General features: G+C 40.0%; 1 protein-coding gene across 1 annotated transcript; it reads right to left on the bottom strand.

The window, feature by feature from the left end:
• Positions 1 to 3,754: 3,754 nt before the first annotated feature.
• Positions 3,755 to 12,766, bottom strand: LOC104093791 (uncharacterized). The gene is made up of 3 exons (XM_009599610.1): positions 12,021 to 12,766; positions 3,993 to 4,084; positions 3,755 to 3,888 (listed from the first exon to the last, which is right to left on the bottom strand). The coding sequence occupies exons 1-3, from the start codon at positions 12,764 to 12,766 to the stop codon at positions 3,755 to 3,757; spliced, it is 972 nt and encodes a 323-aa protein (XP_009597905.1).
• Positions 12,767 to 13,694: the final 928 nt, after the last annotated feature.

Genomic DNA, 13,694 nt, shown 5'->3' with positions numbered 1-13,694 from the left:
CGATTGGGAGGATTGAGTGACTGTAAGGACTGAGTGAAATGATACTCTGAGAGTATGCATATGAATTTATTACTGAGTTGCATCGCATTGACATGCACATTTGACATACAGGCATAGAGATGCATTTTTCCTCATGCTCTACGATATTGCGTCATTCATGACTTCACATACTCGTTGACATGTAGGCATAGAGATGTATTTCCTTCATTCCATTTGAAAATGGAACATCCTATTTGTTGTTGAAAATTTTTTGAGAAAAAATATAGTTTTACAAAACGTACTCATATTTTGGTTATTTCGGTAAAAGATTTGGATTTTCGCTGATATACTTGAAAAGCAACCCTATTTTTCTCTGTGAATGAGCTAAGCATTTTATCTCTGAGCTGCTTCTTTTATTACTTCCATTATGTTGTTATGAACTGTTGTTGTCTATTGGTGTTGGACCCCGACCTGTGTTCCAGCTCGTCACCACTTTCAACATAAGGTTAGGTTTGTTACTTATTGAGTACATGAGGTCGGTTGTACTTATGCTACACCTCTACACCTTGCGTGCTGATATTGGATGTTGATATTGTTGTGATCGGCGGGAGCTGGATTTGAAGACGTACCTGCGTTCCGGTCGTAGCTGCCTCTTGTTCATAGTAGCCTTAGACTTATAAAATTCTGTTTATGTACAATTCGAACAGATGATGTATTTATTTCATACCATCTTTGTAAATTCTAATTTTAGGAGCTCATGATTTGTACTACCAGTCCTTTGAGAAAATTTTGTATAAAAGCGGTGTATTATCATTTCTTATCTTAATAAATTTTATTAAATTGGATAGTTGTTAATTGGCTTACCTGACGGGTTAGGTTAGGTGCCCTCATGACTAGGTGGATTTTGTGTCGTGACAGTACTGCTTCATTTCAAAATCAAAGCAAGTTTTATATTGCTGAAATAATTTGGATTTAGTAATACAAATTCAACTAAAATTTTATTTTGTATAAAATTTCCTTAGTTGACCAACTTTTACGGAGCATATGAACTTTAGAAGTGCTTTTGGAGTTAAATACGTGTCTATGAAAAAAACATTATTCTTAGCCTCTGACGTATATGAATTAGTATTCTTCTCTCCAAGTATTACCAATAACTGATTACCTATAAATCATGATATATCAACACAACGTTCATTTTTCTTTTAACTTTTTAAGAGTTTGATTTAATTTAAGTATCAATATGTAGAAGTTTCAATTAACATGGCAATATTAATTTAAAAAATAAATTCAGCTACAATAATACTATGTAAAATTGTAACTACGTTACCCCTATGATGTATCTATTTTAACAATTTTGTTTATTAATAAAAATCAATCTTCTTTAACCAAAAAACAAAATTAATAAAAAATTTGAAACTGTAAAATAAATATGAATGTATTTTTTTCCATAGTTTGAAAAATTATCCTTAGCACTGTGAACTCTTGAAATTACAGAGTCCTCACTAGAACTCTTGAATGTGTCAACAGGGGAATTTAGATTTAAACCATTGCTTCCACTTGAAGAGACTGACTTACACCCATAAGTATTAGACATATTAATATAGGCTTTTTTTTTACTCATGAAAATGTCCACTTAGCTTATAACTTATTATGTTGATGAACTTTTGATGAGCACATAAAAATACTTAAGTTGCAAAAATAAATTTTATACCATGTTAAAACTAGACATATAAAGATAATTTTATAATGAGATGTTAGGTAAAATGCAACACATAGCATATTCGTATTTTATATAGTAAGATATTTATAACTACAAATACTATATAACTAACTCAACTAAATTCATCAATCATTAAATATTGAATTTAGCTATTGTTCAATGTAATAACATTCATTTGCATCATTTAGACAAGTATTAAACTTTGTTTAATGTCACTACTATTTTCCAATAATATGTTCGTCTTGTATACGTTGACGCAATGCACACGTGCAATACACATACACTAAAACTAGTAGAAAAAAAAGGGTTAATCTAAGTCAATATTAATATCCAAATGACTTATCTAATGTATTTACGATGAATACCAAACAAGTGCTATTAGCTAGCAATATCTGAAAGTAATAATGGAGCAATAAATGATTTAAGAATGTGAGAGATAGCAATAAATGACAATAAATGATATTTAAGTAAATAGTGGAACAAGGTTCACCCGACAAGGGTGAGATTTTTCACTGATTCATTTGACAATGATGGATAATGATAAGCACTTGAATATTCCGATTCTTCTTGGATCGGTAGAGAAGGATATACAAAGAAGTGTAGAGGTAAAAAGAGAGAGAATCTCCAAAGAATATCAATATTCTTCTTTACGAAAGTGTTCAAAAATCTCCTTTCTTGAACTACATCTCTTCCTATTTATAAGGGTACTTGAGTCACAACACCCTAGATAGTACAACAACATACAACAACATCCACCCAATAGTAATTCCACTAGTGGGGTGTGGGGAGGGTAGAGTGTACGTAGACCTTACCCCTACCCCGTGGGTAGAGAGGCTGTTTTCGGGAGACCCTAAGCTCAGAGATAAAAAGATCTGTAACAACAACAGAAACCAGACAAATAGTATCAACACCGTAAGAGACAACAAATAAGTGGAAGGACAATGAATATGTTAATAATAATAAAATTAAAAAACAATAAATATTGGAAATAAAAATCGTGTGATGAACAACAACCGCTAGCAGACCTAGACAAAACTCTATCTGACTAGCTGGAAAAACGCTCAACTACCCCTAACCTACAACCCTAATTCTCGACCTCCACACCTCTCTATCCAGGGTCATGTCCTTGGAAATTTGAAGTTGTGCCATGTCCTGCCTGATCATCCCACCCCAATACTTCTTAGGCCTCCCTCTACCTCTTCTCGTACTTGTCAAAGTCAACCATTCACACCTCCTAACCGGGGCATCTAGACTCCTCCTCCGCACGTGCCCGAACCATCTAAGCCTTACTTCCCTGATCTTGACGTCCATGGGAGCCATGCCTACCCTCTCCTGAATATCTTCATTCCTAAGCTTATCCAGCCTAATGTGCCTACACATCCATCTCAGCATCCTCATTTCTGCTACTTTCATCTTCTAGATATGAGAAATCTTGACTCGCCAACACTCAGCTCCATACAACATGGATGGTCTAACCACCGCTCTATAGAACTTACCTTTAAGTTTTAGTGGCACCTTCTTGTCGTACAGGACTCAAGACGCTAACCTCCATTTCATCCACCCCACCCAGATACAGTGCGTGACATCCCTGTTGATCTCCCCGTCTCCCTGGATAATTGACCCTAGGTATTTGAAACTCTCTCTCTTAGGAATGACTAGTGTGTCAAGCGTCACCTCCATGTCCGCTTCCCCCGACACCTCGCTGAACTTACACTCCAAATATTCAGTCTTGGTCCTACTCAACTTGAAACCTTTAGACTCCAGGGCCTACCTCCATACCTCCAGTCTCTCATTTACTCTGCCTCTCGTCTCATCAATCAGAACTATATCATCAGCGAATAACATACACCATGACACCTCCGTTTGAATATGGTGTGTCAGTGTGTCCATCACTAGAGAAAATAAGAATGGGCTGAGTGCAAATCCTTAGTGTAACCCCATAACCACCGGAAAAGGCTTTGAGTCCCCTCCCACAGTCCTAACTCGAGTCTTAGCTCCATCATACAAATCCTTTATCGCCCTAATATAAGCTACTGGCACACCTTTCACCTATCTCTAAAGAATGTCCCTAGGGACCTTGTCATACGCCTTCTCTAGATCAATAAGTACCATGTGAAAATCCCTCTTCTTATCTCTGTACTGTTCCACCAACCTCCTAATAAGGTGGATAGCTTCTATAGTAGAATGACCTGCATGAACCCGAACTGGTTTTCTGATATTGACACTGCCCTCCTTACCCTCCCATCCACCACCCTCTCCCAAACTTTCATGGTATGACTTAGTAGCTTAATACCCCTATAGTTGTTATAATTCTGGATTCCTCCTTTGTTCTTGTACAGCGGAATCATCGTACTCCGCCTCCACTCATCTGGAATCCTCTTTGTCCTGAAAATAACATTAAACAACTCAGTCAGCCACTCCAAACCTGCTCTACCCACATACCTCCAAATTTCTACTGGAATCTCGTCTGGTCCAGTCGCTTTGCCCTAGCTTATCTTACGTATTGCTCCTACGACCTCCTCCACCTCTATACGCCCATAGTTCCTAAAGTCTTGGTGACTCTCGGAGTGCCCCAATTCCTCTAACACGATGTTTCTGTCTCCCTCTTCATTCAGAAGTCTATGAAAGTACAACTACCATCTCTACTTAATTTGGGCATCTTCCATCAATACACGACCTTCCTCGTCTTTGATGCACCTCACTTGCTCCAGATCACGAGCCTTCCTCTCTCTCGCTTCGAAATAACTTCTTGTCCCCACTTTTACTGTCACGACCCAATTTCACCTATAGGTCGTGATGGCACCCAACACTACAGCTAGGCAAGTCAACTAGTAATTTAAACATACATCAATTATTTTCAGAATAATTTTCTAAGTAATTTTTATTATTTTACTAGCAATATTAAAGAAAATATAAAAGATACCGATTAATTTGAATCCAAGATAAATAATCAACTCCCAATACTACCAATGTGTGTGCCAAGACCTTGTGTCACAAGTGTATGAGCATCTAGTAGATTATGCAAAACTTCAAATACTGTCTGAAATAAAATAGACAGAATGTAAATACAAGAAGAGACACTGGTAGTTGCAGAACGGCTCAGAAAGGCAGCTCACCACTATACCTCTGGATAACGTGGGTGTAAGATAATAGGTCCTCCACTAGTACTCGCCTCAGGTCCTGCACAAAAAGTGCAGCAAGTGTAGTATGAGTACATAAACAACGTGTACTCAGTAAGTATCAAGCCTAATCTCGAAGTAGTAGAGACGAGATGGCCGACCTTGACACTCACTAAGGGTCAATAATAATAATCGAAATAAAAATAGAATATCTAAATCAACATGTTTCACAGAGTTAACAATAATTTTATTTAACCAACATAAATAATTAAATTCCTTCAAATGCAACAATTTCCAATCTATTAATTAAATCCACAAGCTGCAATTAAAAATCAAAGTCTCATGTAATTATTATTATTATTATTATTATTATTATTATTATTATTATTATTATTATTATTATTATTATTATTATTATTATTATTATTATTATTATTATTATTAGTCAGGATTACTGCCGAGCTCGTACGGCCCATTGCAGAATGTCGTGTGCACTGCCGAGGGATGTGCGGCGCGATCCATAGATGCATCTATCCTGCCGAGGCGTTCGGCCCGCTCCACAAGAAAGGAGGAGATTTTCTTATGTACATCTGGAAGGAGAGTATATTTATTATAAGATCAATTCGAGAGGATGGACAGTTTCTTTTAACAATTAATTAATATAAACAAAAAATTAAGCATATGAGATTTTCATCTTTTACTATTTTCCCCTAACAATTCACAATATATATATATATATATCAATTAATTTTTAATTAAACAAAGAATACTATTTACACAAGTAATTCATGATTTGAGTCCTAAACAACTCGGACTTTTAGCATAAATAGTAGCTACGCATGGACTTTCGTCATCTCGTACATACATAGCCCCCGCAATTAGCACAATTATTTAATTTAATCACCTATGTGGTAAATTCCCCCTCACAAGATTAGACAAGAGGCTTACCTCATCTTGCTCTAATTTTATCTACTAGTAGACCCTTTCCTCGATTGTTCAACTCTGTCTGGCTCGAATATAGCCAAAAATAATTCGATACAATCACTAAAACTTATAGGAATCAATTCCATAAAGAAAATACTACATTTTTCAATAAAAATCCGAAATTAACTCAAAAATAGTCGTGGGGCCCACATCTCGGAATCCGGCGAAAGTTACGAAATATGAACGCCTTCTCAACCACGAGTCTATCCATACCAAAATTACTAAATTTCGATAACAATTCGGCCCTCAAATCCTCAAATCTATCCAAGAAGGTTTTCAAACTTTTCCAACTTAATTCACCAATTAAATGATAAAAACAATGATGGATTCGGGTAATTTAACCAATATTGAGTTAAGAACACTTAACCCGTTATTTTCTCTTAAAATCTCCCAAAATTCGCCTAAATCGGAGCTCCAAATCGTTAAAAATGGAAAATGGGATTTCAGAACTTAAACTCTCTGTCCAGTGATTTCTTCTACGCGATCGCAAACTATTTCACCCGATCGCGAAGCACAAACGCGTGGCCTTCCCTGCTACTCCACTTTCCCCTACGCGATCGTAAATAATGCCACGCGATCGCGATGCACAGACTGGCCCAAACTACGCGATCGCGGACTTGCCCACGCGATCGCATAGAACAAAATTTTCTGTTGCCCAATTAAGCCTACGCGATCGCAACCCCATTCACGCGATCGCATAGAACAGATTCACCTCTGCCCAAATTACCTTACGCGATCGCAGACAGACTTACGCGATCGCATATAAGGAAATCAGAAGAAAATTCCAGTAGCTATCAGCAATCTCCAAAAAGCCAAAAATGATCTGTTATCCGTCCGAAACTCACTCGAGCCCCCCGGGACCTCAACCAATTATACCAACAAGTCCCAAAATATCATACGAACTTAGTCGAACCCTCAAATCATACCAAACAACACTAAAATCACGAATCATCCTCCAATTCAAGCTTAATGAAACTTAAGATTTTCAACTTCTACATTCGGAACCGAAACCTATCAAATTAAGTTCGATTGATCTCAAATTATGCACACAAGTCATAAATGACATGACGGAGCTATGAAAATTTTTGGAACTCGATTCCGACCCCGATATAAAAAAGTCAACTCCCCGGTCAAACTTCCAAACTTAAATTCTTATTTTAGCCATTTGAGGCCTATTTTAACTACGGACTTCCAAATAAAATTTCGAACACGTTCCTAAGTCCAAAATTACCATACGGAGCTATTGGAACCGTCAAATCCCGATTCCGGAGTCGTTTTCTCAAAAATATTGACCAAAGTCAAACTTAGCATTCTAAGGCCAACTTAAGAAACCAAGTGTTCCGATTTCAACCCGAAAACTACCAAATCCCGAACCAACCATCCCCGCAAGTCATAATTTATTATAAGCACATATAGGGAGTTTTATTTAGGGGAACGAGATTCTAAAAGTCAAAATGACCGATTGGGTCATTACATTCTCCACCTCTTAAACAAACATTCATCCTCGAATGGGTTTAGAATTATACCTGGAGTGCTAAATAAGTGTGGATATCTGCTCTGCGTGTTTTCCTCGGCCTCCGAAGTCGCTTCCTCGACTGGTTGGCCCCTCCACTGGACTTTTACTGCAAAAATCTTCTTGGACCTCAACTGGTGAACCTTTTTATCAACAATGGCAACTAGTTCTTCTTCATAGCTCAAACTACTATCTAGTTGAACTGTGCTGAAGTCTAGCACATGTGATAGGTCAGCATGATACTTCCGGAGCATAGATACATGGAAACCCGGATGAACTCCTAATAGACTGGGAGGCAATGCAAGCTCATAAGCAACCTCTCAACTCGTCTCAACACCTCAAATTAGGGCTCAATTTCCCCCTTTTCCCAAATCTCATGATTCCCTTCATCGGTGAAACTTTCAAGAGAACTTTTTCACCCACCATAAATGATATATCACGCGCTTTCAGATCTGCGTAACTCTTCTGTCTGGACTACGCTGTACGAAATCGCTCCTGAATGAACTTTACCTTTTCCAAGGCATCTTTCACTAAATTAGTACCATATAACTTAGAATCGCCAGGCTCAAACCATCCGATGGGCGAACGATATCGCCGACCATATAAAGCCTCAAATGGAGCCATCTCGATGCTGGATTGGTAACTGTTATTATAAGCAAACTTGGCCAAAGGCAAGAAACGATCCCACTGACCTCCAAAGTCAATCACACATGCCCTGAGCATATCCTTCAAAATCTGAATTGTCCGCTCTGACTGTCCGTCGGTCTCCGGATGAAAGGTTGTGCTGAGCTCTACACGGGTCCCCAATTCACTTTGTACTGCTCTCCAGAAATGTGAAGTAAACTGAGGGCCTCTATTTGATATGATCAAAATTGGCACACCGTGCAACCAAACTATCTCCTGGATATATATCTGGGCCAACCTCTCTGAAATATACGTAGTCACAACGGGAATAAAGTGTGTCGACTTGGTCAACATGTCGACAATGACCCAAACTGCATCAAACTTCTGCAAGGTCCGCTGCAACCCAACTACAAAGTCCATAGTGATGCGTTCACATTTCCACTCTGGTATAGTCATCTGCTGAAGTAGGCCACCTGGCCTCTGGTGCTCATATTTAACTTGCTGGCAATTTAGACACCTAGCTACATACTCAACTATGTCCATTTTCATTCGCCGCCACCAATAATGTTGCCTCAAGTCACGATATATCTTCGTAGCACCTGGATGAATAGAATACCGAAAATTATGTGCCTCTTCCAGGATCTTTTTCCTCAGTTCATCCACATTATGAACACATAGGTGATCCTGGAGTCGCAGAAAACCATCCGCGCCAATAGTAACTTCCTTGGCACCACCCCGTAGTACCGTTTCTCGAAGAACCATTAAGTGTGTATCATCATACTAACGAGCCTTGATCTGCTCAAATAGGGAAGACTGGGCTACAACACATGTAAGAACTCAGTTGTGCTCTGAAATATCCAGCCTCATAAGTTTGTTAGCCAAGGACTGAATATCCAAAGCTAATGGCCTCTCCTATGCTGAAATGAAAGCCAAACTACCCATACTCTCTGCCCTAAAGGCATCTTCAACCACATTTGCTTTGCCCGGATGATATAGGATAGTAGTATCATAATCTTTCAGTAACTCCAGCCATCTGTGCTGCCTCAAATTTAGGTCCCTCTGCTTGAAAAAATGCTGCAAACTGCGATGGTCAGTGTAAACCTCACAAGACACCCCATAAAGATAATGCCTCCAAATCTTAAGAGTGTGAACAATACCAACTAACTCCAAATCATGTACCAGATAATTCTTCTCGTGGGGCTTCAGCTGACGTGAAGCATATGCAATAACTCGCCCTTCCTGCATCAACACACAACCCAAGTCAACGAGTGAAGTGTCACAATACACTGTATACATCCCCGAACCGGAAAGAAACACTAACACTGGTGTTATAGTCAATGTTGTCTTGAGCTTCTGAAAGCTCGCCTCACAATCATCGGACCATCGGAACGGAGCACCTTTCTAGGTTAATTTGGTCAAAGGTGCTGCAATAGATGAAAAACCTTCCACGAACCGACGATAATAACCTGTTAATCCTAGGAAAATCATGATCTCAGTCGCCGAAGTGGGACGATGCCAATTCTAAACTACCTCAATCTTTTCGGGATCAACTTTAATACCCTCGCCCGATACAATATGCCCCAAAAATGCTACAGACTCTAGCCATAATTCATATTTGGAGAACTTAGCATATAGCTTTTGTTCCCGCAATGTCTGAAGCACTACTCTCATATGCTGCTCGTGCTCCTCCTTACTGCGCGAGTAGATCAAAATTTCATCAACGAAGAGAATGACAAACCAATCAATATATGGCCTGAATACCATGTTCATCAGATCCATAAACGCTAACGGGGCGTTAGTTAAACTGAAGGACATTACCAAAAACTCATAATGACCATATCTAGTTCGAAAAGCAGTCTTCGAAATATCCGAATCCCGAATCTTCAATTGATGGTACCCCGACCTCAAGTCGATCTTAGAGAACACCCTAGCACCCTGCAACTAGTCAAATAGATCATCAATGTGCGGCAACGAGTACTTGTTCTTAATAGTGACTTTGTTCAATTGGCGATAATCAATACACATTCGCATAGTACCATCCTTCTTCTTCACAAATAATACTAGTATACCCCAAGGCGTACACTCGGTCTGACGAACCCTTTGGCTAATAACTCCTCAAGTTGTTCTTTCAATTCTTTCGGAGCCATGCGATACGGTGGGATAGATATAGGTTGGGTATCTGGAGCCAAGTCAATACAGAAATCAATATCACGATCAGGTGGCATACCTGGAAGATCTGAAGGAAATACATCGGAGAATACAAAGAATACATGATTAAACAAAGAATATAATTTACACAAGTAATTCATGATTTGAGTCCTAAACTACTCGGACTTTTAGTATAAATAGTAGCTACGCACGGACTCTCGTCACCCCGTGCATACGTAGCCCCCGCAATTAGCACAATTATTTAATTTAATTACCTATGGGGTAAATTCTCCCTCACAAGATTAGACAAGAGACTTACCTCGTCTTGCTCCAATTTAATCTACTAGTAGACCCTTTCCTCGATTATCCAACTCTGTCTGGCTCGAATCTAGCCAAATTTAATTCGATACAATCACTAAAAATTATAGGAATCAATTCCATAAGAAAATACTATATTTTTCAATAAAAATCCGAAATTAACTCAAAAATAGCCCGTGGGGCCCACATCTCGGAATCTGACGAAAGTTACGAAATATGAACGCCCACTCAATCATGAGTCTATCCATTCCAAAATTACTAAATTCCGATAACAATTCGGCCCTCAAATCCTCAAATCTATCCAAGAGGGTTTTCAAACGTTTCCAACTTAATTCACCAATTAAATGATAAAAAAAGTGATGGATTCGGGTAATTTAACCAATATTGAGTTAAGAACAATGAAAATATCCCAAAAATCGCCTAAATCCGAGCCCTAAATCGTTAAAAATGGAAAATGGGATTTCAGAACTTAAACTCTCTGCCTAGTGATTTCTTCTACGCGATCACGTAGCACAAGTTTTCACTGCCTAGAAAATAACCCTACACGATCGCAAACTATCCCACACGATCGCGAAGTTCAAACCTACAGGCCCACGCGATCGCAAACTATTTCATGTGATCGCGAAGCACAAATGCGTGGCCTTCCCTTCTACTTCACTTTCCCCTATGCGATTGCAAACAATGTCACGCGATCGCGATGCACAGATTGGCCCAACCTACGCGATCGCGTACTTGCCCACGCGATCGCATAGAACAAATTTTTATGTTGCCTAATTAAGCCTGCGCAATCGCAACCCCATTCACGAGATCGCGTAGAACAAATTCACCTCTGCCCAAATTACCCTACGCGATCGCAAACAGACTTACGCGATCGCGTATAAGGAAATCAAAAGAAAATTCCAGCAGTTATCGGCAATCTCCAAAAAGCCAGAATGATCCTTTATCCATCCGAAACTCACCCGAGCCCCTCGGGACCTCAACCAATTATATCAACAAGTCCTAAAATATCATACGAACTTAGTCGAACCCTCAAATCACACCAAACAACGCTAAAACCATGAATCATCATCCAATTCAAGCTTAATGAACCTTAAGATTTTCAACTTCTACATTCGGTACCGAAACCTATCAAATCAAGTCTGATTGACCTCAAATTTTGCACACAAGTCATAAATGATATGACAGGGCTATGGAAATTTTTGGAACTGGATTCCGACCCCGATATAAAAAAGTCAATTCCCCGGACAAACTTCCAAACTTAAATTCCTATTTTAGCCATTTGAGGCCTATTTTAACTACGGACTTCCAAATAAAATTTCGAACACGCTCCTAAGTCCAAAATCACCATACAAAGCTATTGGAACCGTCAAATCCCGATTCCGGGGTTGTTTTCTCAAAAATATTAACCGAAGTCAAACTTAGCATTCTAAGGCCAACTTAAGAAACCAAGTGTTCCGATTTCAACCAGAACACTACCAAATCCCGCACCAACCATCCCCGAAAGTAATAATTTATTATAAGTACATATAGGGAGTTTTATTTAGGGGAATGGGGTTCTAAAAGTCAAAATGACAGTTGGGTCATTACATTTACCCCCCCCCCCAATTCCTCATACAGCCGCCCAATCGCAACCGTCTTTGCCTCTGTGACCGCTACTTTCGCCTCCCTCCTAGCTTTCTTATATCTTTCTCTGTTCGCTCTCCTCCGCTCCTCGTTGGTGCTCTCCACTAACTTAAGGTAAGCCTCTTTCTTCACTTTCACTTTACTCTGGATCATGTCATTCCACCACCAGTCGCATCGGTGCCCACCTGAGTATCCCTTCGAGACCCCTAATACTTCTCTCGCCGCCTCCCTTATACAATCCGCCGTCGTCGCCCACATACCATTAGCATCTCCACCACTCTTCAACGCTCTCATTGTCGCCAACTTACCCTCCAAATCCAGCGCAGTATCCCTAATCAAGGACCCCCACCTGATCCTCGGTTGACCCCATACAAACTTCTTCTTCCTCTTTATCAAGATTCTGATGTCCATCACCAAGGGTCTATGCTGTGTTGTGAGGTTCTCTCTCGGGATCACCTTACAATCCTCGCACAACCCCTTATCACACCTCCTGAGGAGAAGATAATCAATCTGAGTCTTAGCCACCATACTCCGGAAAGTAATCAAATGCTCATCCTTTTTCGGAAAAATAGAGTTCACAATCACCAACTCAAAAGCTCTAGCGAAATCCAACAGTAAAGTGCCTTCTCCGTTCCTAACCCCAAAGCCGAAGCCGCCATGCACCTCACCATAGCCACTAGCAGACCACCCTATATGCCCATTGAAATCCCCTCCTATAAATAACTTATCTGTAGGCATAGTACCTCGTACCACCTCATCCAACGCTTCCTAAAAGCGCCTTTTAACCTCCTTGTCCAAGCCCACTTGCGACGCGTAAGCGGTAATGACATTAAGAGTGCTCCCTCCAACTACTAACTTAATCTATCACTCACACGCCTAACCTCTACCACTGACTTTCTAAGCTCCCTACCCACCAAAATACCCACTTCATTCTTGCCCTTCACGCCTACGGAGTACCACAACTTATACCTGTCGGCATTCCTCGCCTTCGATCCTACCCACCTAGTCTCCTGAACACAAGTTATATTGACCATTCTTTTCTGGAGAATCTTCGCCAGCTCTATTGACTTACCCGTCAATGTCCCTATATTCCATGATCCAATTCTCAACCTATAGGCACCCCTATTCCACTTACCCCTATGGGCCCCGTCCCACCCCCTAACCCTTACCCTAATCCCCACCCCGCCACCCGCCCTCCCCGAGGACATGACCCTATATTGCCATTACAAACCACAACCACTATACCTACGGAAGTCTATGAAAATAATGGGAATATAGGTCCACTACTAAATTGACTAAACTAATTACGTACTACTATGGCAATAAATCAATTAACACATGAGAGAGAGAAACATCAGTCAAGAGGTACCAATTCACGCAAATATAACCTGGACTTTCGACTTGGTATACTCCCGACGATGTAGAAGCTGATGTTTTGTCCTTGTTTCTTCCAACCTACCTGCTTTGCTGCTTTTGCGTGTGCGCCTTCCTCCCATCACCAAACAGACACAAAAATGGTACCTGCAGCACTCACAACACACCACAGGAACAAGAAAAATAGATGATGGTAGGGTTGTCACCCTCACCACAGTGGTACACGAATCTGGTGGTGGCCCAATTGAACTTAGAGCATAGACACAGTAGACGGATAAAGGTATAAAGAAGA

Source organism: Nicotiana tomentosiformis, chromosome 9, assembly GCF_000390325.3.
Source record: "Nicotiana tomentosiformis chromosome 9, ASM39032v3, whole genome shotgun sequence".
In the NCBI taxonomy this organism is placed as follows: Eukaryota; Viridiplantae; Streptophyta; class Magnoliopsida; order Solanales; family Solanaceae; genus Nicotiana; species Nicotiana tomentosiformis.
Note: the sequence above shows the minus strand (reverse complement) of the source record. Positions and strands in the feature narration are given on the sequence as shown.